The sequence below is a fragment of the Copadichromis virginalis genome, linkage group LG11 (assembly GCF_057382275.1).
Source record: "Copadichromis virginalis isolate Kocher_CV1m ecotype Utaka linkage group LG11, C_Virginalis_male_GT1.1, whole genome shotgun sequence".
NCBI lineage: Eukaryota > Metazoa > Chordata > Actinopteri > Cichliformes > Cichlidae > Copadichromis > Copadichromis virginalis.
The window spans coordinates 34,421,101-34,441,272 of record NC_140628.1 but is presented as its reverse complement, the minus strand read 5'-3'; the positions used below and the strand labels follow the sequence as shown (position 1 = coordinate 34,441,272).

Genomic DNA, 20,172 nt, shown 5'->3' with positions numbered 1-20,172 from the left:
CGTTACGGTGTTTAATTTCCCATTTTAGTAACGTAGTAATTCCAAAAAAGAATTATGGGAAATATTTGCTCCTGTCCGCAGGACCACTGGTCAGGACTGGGAGGTCCTAATTCCTGAGATGTTTCAAGACCATTTACACTGCAGATAGGTGGAAATGTGTTTATGGCAGAAATCATGCTATATGCCAGTGCTGAATCCATCCAGCTTTCTTACCTGAAAAATATAAATTTATTGGTGCATTTTATGTCCGAGGCTTTTTAAGTTTTAATGAGAGCCCTCTTGAAGATGAAACACATCAAACCAAAAATTCCTACTAGAAACAACACATATGATTTAAAAAAAAAAGGATATTTATTTCATACAATGTTATTTTTACACGACTGATTGATGACAAAGCTTTTTCCAGAGGATTCACCCACATGCTGACTGCACTTAAGCCACACTTATCAGGTTCGCTGCCAAATAAAATATATTACATCATAAATCTTACATGGTAAAATTTTATACAAATGGACATACTTTATAAAGCATGAATTTTATATATGTACATCTATTTACACAATATTATTTTAAGATGTTGGGTAGTGTTTATTGGTGTTGGCGCTTCGTTAGTTAAAGATCTCCATCTGCATATCAAATGACTATATGAACACATGCACAGGGCTAGAGGACAGTCTATGCATGGTTCATGGCTGGAGAACATTCTGCAGACAAGTCCTGGTCATATTAGCTTTAAGCATGTGGATTAAAATGTCAAGAAAAGTTCTCAGAGTCCTGCTTGGAGTTCTTCATCATGGTGAGGAACCAGTTCACATAAATCAAGTCCCAGTCACACACATATAATCCACAACTGCTGTTTCTGGATGTCGTGTCTTAACATCACTGAGACAAAACTTCTTGAGGTTTAGAGTCACTCTGCATGTTCAGTGTCTCTCAGGGTTCAGTCTCGTGCCAGTTTTCACTCAGCCTGTTCTTCCCCGACCTTCTCTTGCTCTTAGATTTGTGTTTGTGGAGAAGCCTCGGTGGCGACAGGGCCGACTCCTCAAACTTGTTTCCGGATTCATTGTGTTGTCTCGAGTACCTCTTGCACTTGCAGGAGGTGACCACTGTAATCTTGTAAGTTCTTGTGCTGCCATCCTGGCACTGCAGCTGGATGCGCTGGGTACGGGTCTTGTCATTGACGCACCGCCAGTCCTGGTTGCTGCTCCGTCGATTCCAGAACCTTCTGCCATGGGTTCCGCCAATCCAGTTTTCCAGCATCTGAGCTGGGAGACACTCGCCTGCACACACCAACTCCTTGATGGGGTTGATGCTGGTGCAGTGACCATCAGAGATGTACTTAGTGGACCTCAGTTCTCTGCATCCAATTTGACTTTGCTCTGTAGGCAGAAACAAAGACGTGTGAGAATATGAAGAAATATATGTAGGCAGCTAGACAGAAACTGGGCTGCAACAAATTATTTGACTATTAGTTACTTCACAGATTTCTTTGTGTACTCTTTTTGAAAGTGAAAAATAAAAGCAGAAGATTCTCACAGTTGCAAAGCTCCAATCAAGTGCTATACTTAGAGTTTTTGCTTTCCTTGCAGAACAAGTTTGCATCTCTAGTTTTTGGTCTGATTGAAGATTACCCCCATTGTACTAGTCATAAGTCCTTTTGCAGCCTCTGGCAAGTCACACGATACAAGAGGAGCACCCTGACATTTCTACTTCAGTAATTACAGCACTGTGAAACAGAAAAACTCTCTTCTTTAAATCTGGGAAGCGGGTCTACTTCTGTACAGCAACATTATTCGCCCGTAGGCTACAAACAGTGTCCCACTGCTCTCCCCTCTGTCACTGTAACCCAAGCTTGAGTCCATTGAAACAACTCCATATACAATGCCCTCCCTTCTCAGTGACAGTGTTTGATGAATGAAGGAAGGCTCCAGCCTGATCTCTCCCTCCTTTTGCCACTTCACCCCCTCCCCCTGTTTAGTAATCCGCCACAATGGTATGGGAGAACACTTTCATCCAGTCCGCTGCTCGGCCTGATAGAGCCTTGCATCCCTGTCTGGACCCCAGCCAATCAGGTGTGTGTTACACTGAGCAATATATCACTGGGGAGGGGGGAGGGGGGGGGGGGGGGGTTGGTGTGCTCAAATTCACTGCATTCACTGCCCATCTTTCCCTTTTATAACACCCCTAAATTTGCTCCATGTCTTTCCAGTCTAGACACTCCGATAAGCTTCCAGTCATGTCTGCAAACTGGTGATGATTTAGTGTAAAATAATCCCTTTTAAGAATGTAGGAATGTGTAAATGGGAACAGTATGGTGATGATGGGATTAAGTGCCTGATTAAAAGACATTTGATCTTTGTGGTTTAAAAAGCATTATAACCTGATCTTCATAAACTGGTTTTAGTTGTAGTTGCAAACACCTTTTCATAGAGAAGATTAACTAGATAAATTAAAAACGTTCAAGCTTCTAAAGATGCAAAAACAGTCTACAATGTGCTTAAAGGCACACATGGTAGGATATATTCGCATATCATGCGAAACACCTCCAAACATCAGAAATTTACAATAAGCAATTAAAAAAAAAAAAACACATTCTGCAACAAAGCAGAACCTTTTTCTCTAAAGTAAGTTTAAAGCAGAATAAACTTCATTGCAAACTCCAAAAATACCAAAGCAGAGGAGCATCCTCTGGTCCTCTGAAACAAGATGCGTCCCTTCACTCCACTCACCGCTTCTGTCGTGCGCCGCGCTGCCCGCTCCTCTCCCGCCGGTTCGTGGACGGTTCATGGAGACGTTGCTTTGGACCTCCGGCACCGGGGCGCTCACGTGAGAGAACAGGAGCTCCGTTGCGTCGTTCTTGAAGGCTTGGCAACTCCTCAGCAGGATGCAAAACAAGAAGAGGGAATGGCAAGACTCGTGCGCGCTGAGATGCATGGCTGCGTTTGGGGACAGAGAGAGTGTGTAACGTTGGAAACGAGAAGCAGTCGCCTCTTATAAGCGAACCGATGCTGAGGGACACATGTGAGGGCAGTGGGTTTTATATAGCCCGCCCGCCTCTCGCTTTGGCAGCTTCTCAGGTGCGTTTCATCGAGAAGATTTGATTGGTCGCCAAAAGTATACCCCAGTAAGACAACCCCGCCCAGTTTTTTATTTTTCATTTTGGAGAGCTAAACAGTATGCAGAAAGGGTGATGAGCATGATGGGATTATGTGAGCAGTTGGCACATCAACAGGTTTTGCTGGTTCACTTAAACATTCAGATTCAGTTTGGGCTAAATTAACAAACAGCAGTAAACAGAAATATAATGCTCCCAAGTTTCCACAGCTCTGACCTTTATCGGCATAAAAACTAATTTCTGACTCAGCCAAATAAGAACAGCAATTACAGGCACAGTGTGGGTAAAACTATCTTTGGGATTTCATTAAAGAAATTTCATCATGATTCAGAATAATTCTTTATAATCTCATTTGTCATACCAGAATCAAGTGAATGGAAACAAGATTACAAGTTTGCATGTATTCTTTGGAGACGGCGTACCAAAATCAAATATCAGAGAGCTTAACCTTTAATTTAATCTGCTACAGGAGGGCAGAAAAGCCAAGAAATGCTGATTAGATTGGAAGTCCATTGCAGCTTTTTGTCTGAATTTGAGTTAGCTGAATGCAATAGTTTAGCTATACATCTTAAATACAGAGAATAAGTCAAAACAGATCAATCATATAAAACTTTTCCATTCTCGAGAAAAGGCAGCTGAGTAGTCAGTCCTTTTTTATTAGAGATCAGGAATGATTCTGACTTCCAAAACGTTCTTAAATCAGATTTGTTCCTCTGCTTAAGAAAAAAAAAAAAGGGCTCTATTGTGTGCCAGTGTTTTGAAGTAATAGTTTCACTGAGGTGTCATACAATAAGACTGACTGCTACTGGGTTCCCATAATAAACAGATTAGCTTTTAGTGACTCCTGCTGTTGATATTATAAAAAAGCAAAGCTGGTTTGTATTAGTGTATCCTTTAAGTGGCATGAAGGGGCATAAGGTGCTTAAAAAGGTGTATGGGCCACTTTAAAGGTGTATGGGCCACTTTAAAGGTGTATTGGCCACTTTAAGTCCAAAGAGGAGGACAAAGTATTGATTTAAATAAACATTTTTGACCAATCAAAGTCAATTATTTGCTGCTTATTCGTACAGTTATAGTTTCTAAATCAGTGGTTGCATTTTATTCCAGATTACTTCAACTCTGAATACCATGACTGATTTCTGTTTGCTCTAATTAAATATTATTTACTAGATAATAATTTCTCAGCAACACAAATATTAAAATATTCCAGACCTGCACTGGATATACAACATAACAGAGCAGTGAAAACCCAAATTGGTTAAATGCGCTTAAGTGTGAGCATCATTACATAAGTTCTAAAACACATATAAATAGTGTACCGTTAGTAATTGCTTATGTTGGCGGAAATGCATCCTGGAAAGCAATCGGCAGCAATGGTCCTTGTTGGGTGAAAGTCTTATACCTTAAATTCTGAGGCTTTTTTTTTATGTCAGCTGAAAAAGATGTAGAAATAATTCATGAAACTCTTAATGCACCTGTACAGCTTATATGGTGCTTCCTGGGGTCATTGGTTGTTCCAGATCTTTTATCATCACACAGTGTTTGGGAAGCTTCATGGCTCCCCAGAACCAACCAAAACCTCTGCCACCACACTGCCCAGCTTAACAGCCCCTGCCTGCTGGCCCCTGTGGATGGCTGGCTCATTAACAACAATCCTCCTCATGAAACAAATGAGCGCCATGTCTGACCTTGAAGTTGTTTTACCAACTTTGACTGTAATTGCTTCTCCAGGTCAACTTTCAGCTCCCAATATGGTGCCATTACTGCAGTCATGGCAGCTGATATTGGCTTTCCCAAGCTCTTTGGAAAGTGGTGGATTTCTTCAGTGCAGAGCCTCTTCCCAATGTAAGTGATATCTGCTAAAGCCATCGGGACTTCACTTCAGGCCAAACCTGCTGATTCTTACCAAGTACAAAAAAGTACCTTACACGAAGTGGTCTGTATAAGGATGGAAGAAGAGAAAAAGCAACAGTTTTGATAGTAGCTATGGGAGGCTCAGGAACGTCTGTGTTTTCAACACAAAGACATAAATGGTGGATTCCAGTTGATTCCAACTGCGCCAGCAGGGCGCAGCTCATCTAGTCATGAAAAGACTCTTTGGTAGAGGTTCATGGGAAGATGGCCTGTGATTTCCTCAAAGTTGCTAATTACTCCTAAATGTGATGATTACAAGTGAACACAATGGCAATGTAAATATTAGCTTATAAACATCATTACTGATTTGACAAATTAATAATTATACCTGATCACATGGTACTACAGCGAAAGTTTTAGGGTCATCAAATTTTAGGCTCATCCTGGGAAGATCATAAATGTCTGTGCTAAATCTGTTCGCCTCTGCATATTAAATGAGGGTTGCAGGAAAGCTGGAGCCTATCCCAGCTGTCATAGGGCAAGTTGCACGGTATACCACCTTCACATAGAGACAGATAACCATTCACACCTAGAGCAAATTTAGGGTCACTGATTTACTCAACCTACATGTCTTTATACAAGGAGGAAGTTCAAATAACTGGAGGTAACACAGGCTGGCCAGGCTCCACACATAAAGGCTCAGTCTGGATTTGAACCCAGAACCTTCTTGCTGTGAGGCAACAGTGCAAACCATCACACCATCTCCATGCTATTTCATGGCACTCATACAACCTCAATTGTGAACTTAATGGTGGCACGAGAGAAGCAGGAGTCAGCAAAGCAAAGTCAGTATAATTCACAATGTGGCATCCATCCATCTATCCATGTGCGTGTGAATTTGATTTCCTAAATTACAGTGAAATTTAAAACATGAGACAAATCCAAACTGCATGCGGCTGAAAAATATATACTCTGTCCAGAATAGGTAGAGTCTATAAAGTGGACCTCATAATAATGAGGTCTGTGTATGTGCAGAGTCCCTGTGAGCCAGAATCTCGAGATTCAAACTGCTCTAAACTCTCAGTTTTACCCTAAAAAAAAATTGCTCTTGGCTATTTATCATGTCAAAGAGTGGATGTCCCTTATATGATAACCTCAGGCACACAGCCTCACCCACCTGCTGTTCAAACCTTCTTTTTTGTGAGGAGTAGCCAAAGCAGGCTTAAAGGAACGGTGGGCTTAAAAAAACATGAGCTAAAACAGCTGGCTTCAAACTGTGCATGAACTTAAGGACTGAACCAACATTCAGTATAAGCTACATAAGAATGGTGACTCATGCTCGTCTAATGAAGTCCAAGAATAAAAATAGAGTTGAGCTGGAAATGAAAATAATGGATTAATTATAATAATATGCTCTTTGACTCTAAATAAAGGTAAATATGACTGAACTATGAACAATTTTACAGCATGTTCTTCAAAATAAAAGAAAAATCTAACCTCTCTGACTTTCTGTGTTCCAGACCAATCACAGAAAGTTTTTTTAAAAAAGGAAAAAAATGCATCACTCATGACTAAACCTGATAATTATAAGTGCAGATGAAAGTGCTCGTCTTCAGTAGTGATACTAGAAAATTAACTGCAAACGTCTGCAAGGCTGACGGTTAAAGACACCGGGTTAAGCTGTACCTCCTGCTCAGTTTGTCACATTAGACATACTCCACGTTGGGACTTGCCTTGAATTCAGTGATGAAAGCTGATACTGTGTGTGGGTAATTTGCTGTATCCTCCCTCTGCCGACCCCTCAGTTCCTGTCAGTTACACGTCTAATGATTCAAGTGCCCAGACTAACTGGAGTCTTTGTATGTTCGCTGTACAAAACAACAAGAGATATAATTACTTTTGTGGGGAACACTCAATCCAGGCTTGTCTTACAGATATGAAAAGCGGTGTCATGCACAGGCACTAATTGTTGCTCATGTGAATGAAAGTTGATATGCAAGATCTCTTACCTGTTTGCTTTTATTATAACACAAACACTTTTTAGGGCTGGTCTCCCTTTTCAGGAGAGACAGCCTGAGGATGTCATTCTTCTGCTGAGTGAGATGGAAGAAATACTCAGATGGACTACGATGTTAAAAATCAAAATTTTCCAAATTTGTTTAAAAATTAATAAGAATTGTCAAAAATTTAGGAAAGAAGTGGGTTAGGATGGGCAAATTAAAGAATGTAAGAAGGCAGAAAGGCAGAAACAAAAGGGAAAGAGAAAGAAGAACGATAAAATGGAAAGGAAAAAGGAAATTAAGAAGGAAAAACAAATAGAAACAACATTAGCAGGATGAAACGAATATCAAGAGACTTGAGAAAAACAAATTAAGTAAAGTAAGGAAAAATAGAAATGGGAAAGATAAAAGGAGAAAACAATGAAGGAAAGAAACAAGACAAAATAAGGGAGGAAAGTAAGAAAAAAGTTTGAGTGAAAAGAAAAATTTAATTGTGCAGGAGAGAAAGAAACGTTCATAATGAAATGGTTTTCCCAGTTTGTGAGAAAGACGTTGACTGGCCTGCTCAACACCTTTCAGGATTTTCTAACATGATCAATGCTACTGACTACATACAATTCTCAAGACAGATTAATATGACTTTGGAGATGGACATTAAATTGGAAGTTTCATTCATAAGTGGTGTTTTTGCAGTGTAGTACCACACCTGCATAAATGTAATTCCTTTCTATCCCTTCCGCAGATGATTGGTTTCTGTCATTAAGCTTGACACTGAGCTTCTGTTATTGTTTCCTCTCTCTTTTGTTTTTCCTCAAACAGGAACACCGGGGGCTCATTCACTCTACTTCCGAGAGAAAATAAAGGACAACGTGGCCAACTCTTCTCAGAGGACTATTTACACTTTGACGCCCCTCTGAGCTTCTTATGGGAGTGGGTGAAAGCCGAAGGGTAAACATGATAGGCTCTACCTTTTGTGTCCTCACCATATAAAAGAAAAAAAAAAGGTGAGAGCGACTCCCTCTCTGCACACGCTCTAACTCAGCAGCAGGAACACGCTTCCCCCAACCCTCATGGGAAATGAAAGGTGGCCGGGTTAACAGCATATTGACAAGCAGGAGTGTGTGCATGACCAGGAAGTGCCCGTATGCAGTAATGAGAGGTGAGGCGAGGGCAACCGGAGGGGTACAAAAGGTATGCACAACACCTGGAACAAAGCCAAGAAGGAAGGGTCAATGTGGCAACACAGTTTGGAAAAGTTCTCAGCAGAAGCTGAACAAAACGTGGCTGGTGTCTCAGTCACTGCTGTTCTCTCCCGAGTTTACCTGTCTGGTATTTACACTGTTATTATTAGCAAGCACTTGGCGACACTGGGAAGAAAAAAAATTCCCTTTCAAAAGGAAGAAACAACCGGAAGACCCAGGCTCAGGGAGGGGCAGTCATCTGCCATGACCGGCTGGGAAGACAGCATAAAACACACACTTTGGAAGACGGCAAGAGATGAATAATAACTAATGATTAAATGAAATGATGTTGAAATGAAAAGAGTTGAGTGAGCACTCAGTCCATCATGGGAACTCCCAGCAGCCTAGGCCTAATGCAGTGTAACTAACGGAGGATTCAGGGTCACCTGATCCAGCCCTAAATTTCAACATCATAATCCCGGATTACACAAAAAGATAAAAGAGAATGTGACAAACGAAATTTATGGAGGAACACTGGCAGGTCCTCCGAGGTGCTTAGAACAACAAGATTTCATGGTGTCATAGTGGAATCCAATACAGAGTTTAGCCAGTTTGCTTTTTACACTTTTGAAATGTTATAGTGAAAAGGAAAGGTAGAAAACGCCAATGTAAGGCAAATAAATGTGTTGTTATTTGTGAGTTTTAGAAATGCTGCTAGCTGTCTTAAGTTACCATTTATAACAAGCTGTTTTTGCATTTCAAGCATTTGTGGTAAACAAAGCTAGTCAGCTTCTGTATGTATAATACAAACAAAAGAGGGGGAGTGGTATCACTCTTGTCATCATCATGCTTCCCACTGACAGTTTTCATTTTTATGCAACCACTTTACAATCAGCCTGTTCCAGCTGATAAAGAAGATTATGAAATGTGATTGAACACCCATCAAATTGACCGCAAGCTGAGGCTATTTACAGTATATCAGTACTTTGATTAATCAAAAGCGATTAAGTCAATTAAGATTAGATTGAGAATAGATGTGACCAAACACAAGTTCCTCAAGAGCCATAATTTCAGTTTTATGTATGGAAGTCTATGAAGGACTTAAATAAAATAATAATGTAAATATTTGTAAATGAAAATGATTATTAAAACTTTACATAGACATATTTTCTATTTAAAATATTTATGTAATGTTGAAGATGTAACAGTGTAGCCTGATTTTACATTTATGCAAGTAAAACTATTTCCAACAATGTGAAGACGAGTGAGCCATGACAAAGAAAGAAATGTAGAACAAGTAACTTAGCAAATTTTCCCGTTGTCAGTTTCACAAATGGGTTTTAGTGCTCTGTTTCATGCCCAGTCACATTAAATAACAGTTAACTGTCTGAGAGCATAAGAGACAGTTTCTACTTATGACTAACAGACACTAAACATAGTATCTGGGGTCAAAAAGCCATCCTTGTTGCACACATAGTTCATGCAAGCACGTTAATAAAAACAAACAGTCAAATTTCAGATAAAGTAAATGGGAAAAAAGTACTTTAAACATGACTTTCCACATATGGAGACTTAAACTGTTGTTACTTAAATGTGAATCACTGCACTAAGTGGCTGAAATGCAGCTGGCGATAATAGAAAAATCTGACTAATCATTTAGGTTGCTGCATGTACTGTGTTAACCTAAATGAATTCTACTGACTTTGCCACTCAGGTCTGGTGAAGCATTGCCCTCTGCTGGATCTCTGGCTGTCCTGCAGATGTTACAAACATAAACTCTTTAACCTGTGCAAAAATGAACAAAAAGTGCGTAAATCTCCCACAGCCCTATGAGAGAAAAACCAACAACATCACATATCACAATCACATATTTTTTTTGAAATAGAAGAGCAACTTTTGTGTTTGTTGTGATTTCAACAGGTGTATCCTGGCAACAGGTGTGCCTTGGTCAGGAAATATAGCAGAAGATGGAGGTGGGCAAGGTGAATCGGCTTTAACCTCAACACCACTCACAACCATTTCACAGCCATGAATGTATGTTTTACCCCTTTTTTTCCTTTTCCTACTACCCACAGGTCATCGAAGACTCTCTCCAGAAGCGTGGAATAAGAAGGGACTGCGATGTTTGTCAACTCAGCCTTGCCACAAAGTAAGAAAAGCATTTACTTTTCTAAAATATATGTATATCTTTAACTTACAGAGGAAAAATTTCCAGAGATTATTTAGACGGTTTGTATTGTGTTAAACAGAAAACTCACCAGTGTTCCTGATTTATCAAGATTTCACTTTCTGAGGACGTTGTGGCTGAACAACAACAAGGTAATCTACTTACAGCTTTTTTTTTGCATACAGGATGGAACAGACGATTAAATTTATTTCTCTCTAATTCTTACAGATTAGAGAGCTGAGCTGCCGTTCCGTCAACTGTTGCTTGACTGAGCTTTACCTTCAAAATAACAACATCAAGTCTGTCTCAGGTTAACCTCTCATTCTCCCCTGAATGAAAAAAGAGACAAACAAAAAACAACAACAACAACAAAAAGAAACACAAACTCGTAATTTTTACTGGGTCAAAAGAAAGTCTAATGGTAGATTTTTTTAAAATATGCATATAATATATTTTTCTATTTTTACTCACAGTTTGCAACATATTTAGTTAGGTACTTTAATTTTTAGGTGTTGAAACAAGTGCTGCAGTCTTTCTTTTAAGAAAGAGCATCACCTGAATTACAAGAAAAAATCATGTATATAAGGTCCTTATTAAACTAAATTCTGAAACTCCCTGAAATACTGGGGGAGGCTACAACACATTTGTGGCAAACACTTTTGTACTTTTATTTTGAAATAATACATAGTTTCCTCTGTTATAACACAGTCCCATCTTTTTAATGATTTAACATTTAACAATTTATTTTCTTTCATATATACTTACTTATGTATTTTTAGATTAGTTATTTGATTTTTTTTTTAAAGTTACTACACAAATCAGATGAATATAAAGTGGTGAAAAAAACATTTTACTCTAATGTGCTGGAATTAATGCTTAAATTATTTTTAATTATTAAAAGTAATTTTTCACCTCGACGTGCACATTTGTGCATATAGATATGCTGTAGGGACCTGAAGAAAAAGTTCTAGAAAAGAAGACATATGTAGTCATGACTTTTTAAAACTTTCTCTCCCACACAGGTGCTCTAAGTCATCTGACCTGCCTGCAAATCCTGTTTCTTCACAACAACTTGATCAGAGGGTTGGAGGACACAATGCACGAGCTCAGGAGGATGCAGCAGCTCCAAAATGCCAGTGAGTCCTGAACCATCAACCACACCCATCACCGATCAACAACCTGGCCTGAGAAATTCTGTTCATGCTTTAAAGATCCATTTGCAAATGTGGATGTTTGACTATACTGTGTATTTTAAAATGCAGCTTTTTTCCTCAATCCCATCTCTCATGAACTTGGCTATCGCCAACATGTAATCCATCGCCTGCCCTCACTCCAGATCTTAGATGGAAAAGGTAAAGATGTTGAAATGTTTTGACATATCGGACACGCGGTTTGTCATTACAAACACAGGAACTGTCTCTGTTGTGTTATTAGAAGTGAAGCCAGCAGAGAGGAAGACGTCGTTCCAGATTTACAGTCAGGATTGTCACCGCATCCTCCAGTCTGTGGCTTTTGGAAGATGCCAGTGATAGCTTCCTAACTTCCTATGCAAGTTCAGTCATTACACAGTGCAAAGTTTCTCCTCCATTCTCATTATTTCTGTGATATGTTCAAAATAGAGCAAAAGGTGCACTGCAAACGTAAATTTGAATAGCCTAAAGTACCAGTAAACCAAAACAGTGAAGGATTGAGACAAAAAAAGAGCTACAACTGAAGATTTCCCCCAAGACCAATAACAATCACAGGAAGTAAAAGTAAATCACTTTGTGTCAAAATGTTATTTGACACAAAGTGAGCCACAGATGACCCCAGAGATGAAAAGAAATTAAAACAAATGTCAAACAGAATAAAATGCAAAATGAGATGCAAACTGGCAGTAACAGTTTGTACAGTCATCTTAAGTGTGCACTAAACAAGAGAGTTTAATGGGTTAATGGACAGGAGAATGTGGTTTATGTCTGCTGAACAGGATATACTCAGACTTGATTTCAAATCAGTAGGAAGCGTCGCATTTTAACCAGTTCTTTCCTGGACAACATACTCGGAACTACAGATTCCTTGTAAAAGATATTTCCATGCTCTTTCACATGCGTCACTTCTGGATGTTAAATACCACCAATGGAAACCATACAGTAAAGTTACAGCAGCACAAACAATGTGAGTCACATATATACTTGATGTTTTCATGCTTGGTCCTAATTAGCAAAGTTAAAGCTAACAATTACAGAATAAAAACTGATTTATAGTCCAGTTATCACTCAGAATATATCATAAATACATATTTCCACTTTATTCTGACCAAAAAAACTCAAAGTAATACACTTGATAAATAATACCAGCACTCAAAGAACTTCTCAAATTCACCCGTTCACAAATTTGCACATCAATACAGCTCATTATTCTATTCCTTGAATGTCTTTACCCCATCGTGGACTCATACCTAGATCCATGCATTAGGGGGAATTTGAGTTTTAGTATCTTGCTCAAGGACACTTTGGCATGCATACTGGATAAATCGAAACACCTTCTGATTAGCAGAACCGCTCTGCCTCCTCGTCCATCGCTGACATTTATGCTTATGCCAAAATGATTTTCCACGTCTTTACTAAACTATGAAAAGGTGTCAAGTCCCAGAATGCATCTTGGTAACTTTTAATGTTTATAGGTAAAAGTTTAAAGTGTTAATTGGCATTTTGAACAATAAAGGAAAGCTATGCTGAATATGTTTGTCAAGGCCTCAGGAAGACTCGAAACAAATCAATAGGGCACATCGAGCACAGCTGGAAACACAAAAGTAATGTGCAGTTTGTGATGATTTGTGATCAGGGGCAAGTGTGTTTCACAGGATTTACATGCTATCGATTGCACTAAACACACCCTGATAATTTCAGGAGTGAGTGAACAAACATAAATAAATACACTTAAAAAATGAGAATCTACAGCATATTTCAGTGAAGTTGGTCTCTGTTTAATGTATTTGAAGTCACCAGCTCTCAGAACAATCACAGCATTAATGAACTTGATATTTTGACTTCAGCTTCTCTAATAATTCATGGTGCACAACAAATGAAAGAACATCAAAACTAAAACAGTGAGATCTTTCAAGACAAACTGACACTTGCCATCCTGACATGATGTCCTTGTTCAACAGTGGATGCTGGAGTAAATGTTTCCATTTAGTCGGAATTTGGAAAATCCTGAGAATTAAAGTCACATCTCATCATTCACGAAAAATAAACTGATGGCATTTATATTTAAAAATATACATTTTTGGTCAACATTCTTCAGCCATGCCTTTCACTCACAGCTCCCATAATGTTTTCAGTACAAAAGACGTCCCAGAAATACATCAAATAACTGCAAAGAAACAACTCTGATTGGTTACTTCATTCCCACAGTTTGCTACAGTTTAAGGCAGAATTGCTTTCCATAATGGATGTGAGCCATTACGAATCCCTCCCAGTGACGTCTACCAAAAACACTTTAGCCTATGCAGTGTTCACATTCAGATATTATAACAATTCCATATGAAAAGTTAACTTAGAAAAAGGACACAGACTGTGGCATTCCTCGGATGTGTCTTGCCGTTATGGTGAGAGTCTTAGATTGTTAATAAATATGAGTCCTTCTTCGAGTCTTTATCTGGCGTTTATTCTTATGGCCAGTTTGCTCTCTATCTGTGGTGTGTGGATAGACCCTAGAGAAGATGGTCATTGTCTTCAACTGTCAGATGTTCATCAGTTGCCAGCAGCTGGGGTGCTTGCAGGGTCTGATGTTACCGTTTCTGCTGCAGTGTTTGAAGGGGTGACCTCACTGCTAGTGTCTACTGAAAGCTCCTGCATGGAGTCTGTGGCATCCTGCACAGCTTTACTCTCCTCTGAAAGACAAACAAGACAAGTCATTCAAACCTATTTTAATCACATGCAGCTTTGTGTTTTATCCCTGATCAACTCTTGATGACCGTCAGTTAAAATTCTATATTAAACTGATCATATTTTAATATAGTCTTTCACAGCATGCTTTTACTGTGAGTTTATTTAAATATGGGAGAAAATTCAAATGAGCTCTTAATTAGTGATGTTATTTTGTATGCCTCCCTTTTTTAAATTTTCTTTTTTTAAGAATGTAAAAAGAAAAGCATAATTTTTTTTAAAATTTGAAAAGATTTTTTGTTGTAAATCCATAAGCAGAAAATTAGAGCTTTTAAGGGTTTTCTCAAAAGTGAAATTTAAAGAAAAATATTGAAACATGATGGCTCTATTCACACTGATCCTGAAGCAGACGATTTTAAGTAAAAAGTCAGATATTGATGTTAAAATGACCTTAAAATGGAACTGATTCTACTTTAATAGAACGCTGTCATTACACACATTTTGTAACATTTAACACAGAAGCTACATTTAGTAGCTTCTGTGGGACAAATGTTTGCGTTACTATTTTGTGTGACTTATTTTAGCTTTCTAATGAAGAAAATACCTTTGTTCTGTTGCATCCTCAGTTTGGCTGCTTCTGCTTCTTGTTTCTCTCTCTGCTCTTGGAGCTTCTTGCAAACTTTCTTGTGGGTGAACCAGTGCATCTTTTGGCAAGCTTGGCCACAGTAGATCACCTGGTGAGAAAAAAAAAACAACAACTTTATTTGTACACCGTTTATGTCAAAAAAGGTAAACAATCCAAGCAGTCAGTTAAAGAAAGGACTCTCAGAAAAGGTCATAATTAAAAATTTCACATCAAATTAAAACAAAGAAACAACAACAGGCTTCATTGTTGAGGTAAAACCGACAATCTGTTGTAGCTCTGACGCTCACCATTTTACAGATGGAGCATCTCTTCTCGGCTCCTTTCTCTCCACAGGTCGTGCAGAACTCTGCGTCCATGAAGCCGACCTGACCGGTGATGGCCTGAGTCAGCACTGACAGAGCTGTGGGGTCGTTACCCTGCAATGATGTTAGAAAGAAAGACACAAATCAACCACCACACACAGCTAATTACAAAATACATTAAGCTTGAATGAAACCTATTCAAAACAAAGTTCTGACTTTTTTTTTTTTTCATGAAAAGATACACATTGCTTAATTTAGCCTTTTGATCCATTTAGCTTTCCAGTGAGTTGGATTTGCAAACTCACAATCTCTACAGGAGCGATACTCCGCACCAGCTGCTGCAGCAGAGTAGCATCACAATATGGGAATTTGCGAATGCATTCTCTGATAAACTTCTCTTGATACACGGGGAAACCATCAGAGTCCCGACCCTTCAGCAAGCTGGAAAACAAGGATTAGAGGCATTTATAACTGTACAGTGGATGTCATCTCAAAAATAACTTAAAATAATAAAATTCACTGCATTTTGGAATTTTTGGTTTTAACAGACATAGCTCCACTCAGGATCAGGCTTGAGTGTTAGGCTACGTTCACACTGCAGGCGAAAGCGCATCAAATCCGATTTTTTTGACCCTATGCGACCCATATCCGATCATGGTGTGACAGTGTGAACGGCACAAATCCGATATTTTCAAATCCAATCTGGGTCACTTTCGTATGTGGTACTGAATCTGATACATATCCGATGTTTCAGAAAGCGACTGCTGTGTGAACGGTCATGTCGCATTAAATCCGTCTTTTATGTCACTGACACAAGACAGACGCCAATTATCAGCGCCGGAGAAGCGCCCGAGAAGAAATTGCGAATGCTTCCTGGCCATCCGGTGAGACTGCTGGGAAGACAACGTTGGAGAAACGTGAACATTTTATTTGTACTGCATAACCTGCAGATTCTGACAGAAATCTGCAACTATCCTTTGAAGCACCGCTCCTCTAAAACAGCAATAAGGATCATTATTAGGTTATCTACATTATTATGTAAATAACAAAATAACTTAAAGCAAAAATTGGGAAACATGAAGTCCGAAGTCTTTATATTAAGGGCCAGCAGTCAAACAATATTGTTTGCTCTGGGTCTAAACAGAGCGCGTTGTGTGTGACGTCTTCTTTTGCGCATGCGGGCCGCTTTGAGGGTTCACACTAGAGCGCGTTTGCTGTCGCATTTTATTTGTAGTGTGAACGAGCAGACAAAAAAATCGGATTTGACCAAAAAAAAATCGGAATTGAGCTTTAAGACCTGCAGTGTGAACGTAGCCTTAGAGTGGGTAGAATAACCAACAATTCTGTCACCATCAGTGTTGTTACGCTCCATATTGGTCACAACACTGACAAAAACAAATGCCCTACCATGAAAAGCTGCTTAGAAGCATTAAAAAAATTAATTAAGAACACATTCTAACCTGTGCTATCATTACATTTATTTAACACACACAAAAAGCACAGAAAGTAAACACTAGATTATTGTAGGTCACACACCTCTTAAGGAGACCGTCTAGCTTGTCCTCACGGTCTTTGAGGAAGGAGGCACATTTTCCCAGCACACAGCTGATGTAGTGCATCTTCATGGCCAACACCTCGTTCATGTCCTGCTGCTTGATGCACTTCTCACAGATAAGCTCCATCACCCGGCGACATTTGTCCAGCGCCTCCACCTCCGCCAGTAAAGGATTCTCCTTCACCAGCATCACCATCTGGAAAACAAATCAAACACCGAGGTTCTTCTTAGTAAAAGAAATGCAGTTTACATGTCTTTGCTCATAATCTGTGATGTAAAAATCTGTTTTCAGTTCCGTTCATAGCTCCAAGTGCACCACAGGACATCCCTGCTGTTGACCAGTCAATCAGAGCTAAACCAGTATCTGGCTGTTTTTAACTATACCCCATTGCTCAGTGACAAAATGTATTTGAAAGTTTGCTGCACAATGCCCATAACCAGAAGAAATCAGAGTAATATTTGCAAATGAATAAATAAAGACTGCAACAGCACTTTAATCTGTATCAGTGGGTAATAACAATAGCTGCATCAATTATATATTTTTATATCATGACCTTTTAGAAACCAGGGAAGCTTTACCTTGACAGGGTTCAGGTTGGTGCTCATGATGACCTTATGCAAAGGTCCAGCAAGTTTGGGTGGTAGCTTGGGTTCCTTCTCCAAACCCTGAGGCTTAGTGTAGTAATCCAGTCTGGCACGGGAGAAGAAGTTGTTGATCACTGTGACACAATCATGTTGCCCTAAAGAGAGAACAAATTAGTTTGTTCATTTGTTTTAGCACATGTACAACAAATGACCAGTCAAACGGAAATACTAAAGGCAATTCTAAGATTTCTTCAGTGTGTATGGAGGGCACGGATGGTGGAATGTACCAGCTAGCAAAAAATGAAGTGATGTAATCAAAAAAAGTGATCATACCCAAGATCAGTCAGTTCCAATAATTTGTATCTAATGTAGGTCAAGTAGGTAGGTAAGGGATGTTAAGAAAAAGAAATACATAAAAAAAACTGAAGCTAATGCCAATCTCTAGTTTTTTTTCCAATGCAAAAAGAAGAAAAAAAAATTGACTAAAAAGGTTTTGTCTCTGTCTTTTTGTCTTTGTGTGTAGACCACTAGACCTAAAAGCTAACCGTTACTCCAAACGTACCAACAAAAGCTGCCATCTGTGCAGCAGTCCTTCCGACAGAGTTAACTACGTCTGTTTCTGCCCCTGCGTCCAGCATCATCCATGTGATATCAGTCTTTCCTGCAGGCACAAAAGAAGGAAAGTCACAACACTTCATAAAGAAACAACTGATTCTTCAGTGATGCTGCTGGAGCGATTAAAACCAACATGCACACACAGGTTTTACCTGACAGGCCAGCAAACATCAGCGCTGTGTATCCATGCTCATGCTCATTACAATTCACATCTGCACCGTGTTGAAGCAACAACTTGCACATGTCTGCTTTTCCCTTGTAAGCGGCGTGCATGAGAGGAGTCATCCCATACTGTGGATAAGACAAAAAAGTTAAGAAAAGCTGCTGATATTTATTGCATTTAAGCAAAGATTAGAAATAAGGAAATATTTACAGAAAAAAAATTCAAAACTAATAGATTAAAAAAAAAGGTTACTACAATTGCTTCTAAACAGTTAAAATGCTTGTTTTTATTATCTGTCTGTACTTACCTTCACCATCTGCTACAGGTACAGTAAAGTTAAAAACCATCAAACTACAACCATCTGCTTCTGACCGGTGGACAGGACAAACGTCCTCTAAAGTCCTTCAGAGTGGTGACTTATAATTTGTCCTTTTATTCAGCAACACATGTGTTTGACCTTGTCTTAAATAGCTCATCATGTGTGCTCCACAAATACACTGCAGTCCTGAAATGAAAAGACTTACTTTTTAGATGAAACCACAGATAGTGTCTCAGATGTAGTTATTTTACCATTTGAACCTTTTGGCCTGATGATTATATCGTAATTAGAGATGAATGCGATTTTTGTCACAAGGATAAGACACAAGAAATAATATAAATCGATGCCCCCGCCCCCCTGACCCTTGTAAACGAGGTAGAGAGGAGCTTTTGAAAAATGTCCAGTAAGTTGTCAATTTATGACACCAGATTTAGTATCTGTACTCAAAAAAAGAATTATTAGTGCATACGCTGTTAATATAAATTAAACGTAACTAAAAATTATCATTGCAAGTCAACATTCGATTAAATACGTAAAAGAGACGAGACAGATAACGTGCTTTGTTACATGTGCATGTTTTGTTTTCTCGATATTGCGATCAGACATACTCTTTTACCTCATCCAAACAGTTGACTCGAACATCCTTACAGCCCAGCAACCTTGAGGCCTCTTGAACGTTTCCTAAAGACAAAAAACCCCTCAGTATTATTTCAGTACACACAACACTACGATTTACAGCTACTAAACTATATTAAATTAAGATTTTTTTTTCTAAATTAGTCTGCCATAGTCCAACTTATACACTCCATAATCATTCTAATCTACCATGTAGTTCGGTCCACTTAGATCACGTTTAAAACTCATGTTATCCTGCAAGTTTGCATTAGTGAGGTGGGACTACATTTTAGCCTGAATGATTAGCTTTGAGCTAACATCAGCTATTCACAAGCTTTGACACAGCTAATTTTAAAGTCAACTGCTATTAATAAAGAAGCTGCAAACATGCATCACGGCTTTAACTGCGGTTCAGTTATTTAATTCAGTCACATTTTCTCCAAAGAGCTAACAAGAGCTAACTGCTGTATGGTGTTTTCAGGGATTAGCGTTAGCCAGCTTACCTGCAGTAATAACCTCAAACAACTCCTTTTCACTTGGTGACAAGTCTCCTTTCTTTAAAGCAGACATTCTGGCCAATATTAGCTTCAAACGAGACGATAATGGCACAAATAAACCACCGAGTTTTCAAATAACTCTACACTGTCCGTGGCTCCGACAGTATGCTGATGCTCAGGCATGAAGGCTAGCTCAGAACGAGCTGTCATCTGGAACGTACCACTGCCAACCCCTAGTAGGGAGGATATGTGTCACAGTCAAAAATACGTCAACGTTTAATCCACCGTCTGGACTTTTTGACTTTTTAGAACAATGCAACAAAAAAATCTAAGAAATATGAGGATTAGATATAATGTCACATTTTTTCATCATATGTCACAACAGTGAAGTGCAAGAGATAACACCCCTTTAAAAAACTGATGAGTTCCACAGAAGTCTAGAAAGTTTTTTATTTTATTTTTTTTTAATTGCACAGAAATGTACAACAATTATGGCAATCTCTACAAAGATTCTATTTTCCCAACATGAAATATTATCAGAACAGGCTGAATTCCAACATATAGAAGATAGATAATGAACAGGAAGTACAAACAACAACAAATAAATAAATAAAAACAAACCCCAAACAGAATCAAAGCAAACAAACAAGCAAAAAAAAAAAAAAAAAGACGTTATACCTTAGGGG

The 20,172-nt window shown here is 38.9% G+C and overlaps 3 protein-coding genes across 4 annotated transcripts; 1 reads left to right on the top strand and 2 right to left on the bottom strand.

Annotated features, from left to right (window-relative positions):
- Positions 1 to 327: 327 nt before the first annotated feature.
- On the bottom strand, positions 328 to 3,030 carry sostdc1a (sclerostin domain containing 1a). Its single transcript, XM_085472164.1, has 2 exons — positions 2,730 to 3,030; positions 328 to 1,379 (listed from the first exon to the last, which is right to left on the bottom strand). The coding sequence occupies exons 1-2, from the start codon at positions 2,932 to 2,934 to the stop codon at positions 934 to 936; spliced, it is 651 nt and encodes a 216-aa protein (XP_085328290.1). The 5' UTR covers positions 2,935 to 3,030; the 3' UTR covers positions 328 to 933.
- A 7,040-nt stretch (positions 3,031 to 10,070) lies between these two features.
- Positions 10,071 to 12,166, top strand: lrrc72 (leucine rich repeat containing 72). Of its 2 annotated transcripts, none has more exons than XM_085472732.1 (7): positions 10,071 to 10,132; positions 10,226 to 10,299; positions 10,400 to 10,469; positions 10,546 to 10,627; positions 11,340 to 11,453; positions 11,580 to 11,669; positions 11,752 to 12,166. In XM_085472732.1, exons 1-7 carry the CDS (start codon positions 10,118 to 10,120, stop codon positions 11,844 to 11,846), a joined length of 540 nt encoding a protein of 179 aa, XP_085328858.1. In that variant the 5' UTR covers positions 10,071 to 10,117; the 3' UTR covers positions 11,847 to 12,166. The 2 variants fall into 2 exon arrangements, with proteins under 2 accessions (XP_085328858.1, XP_085328859.1); XM_085472733.1 differs by having other exon boundaries at positions 10,087 to 10,123.
- A 1,097-nt stretch (positions 12,167 to 13,263) lies between these two features.
- On the bottom strand, positions 13,264 to 19,698 carry ankmy2a (ankyrin repeat and MYND domain containing 2a). Its single transcript, XM_085472163.1, has 10 exons — positions 19,493 to 19,698; positions 18,991 to 19,055; positions 18,045 to 18,183; positions 17,840 to 17,938; positions 17,272 to 17,432; positions 16,674 to 16,888; positions 15,443 to 15,578; positions 15,123 to 15,251; positions 14,794 to 14,923; positions 13,264 to 14,194 (listed from the first exon to the last, which is right to left on the bottom strand). The coding sequence occupies exons 1-10, from the start codon at positions 19,557 to 19,559 to the stop codon at positions 14,055 to 14,057; spliced, it is 1,281 nt and encodes a 426-aa protein (XP_085328289.1). The 5' UTR covers positions 19,560 to 19,698; the 3' UTR covers positions 13,264 to 14,054.
- Between the last annotated feature and the right edge of the window lie 474 nt (positions 19,699 to 20,172).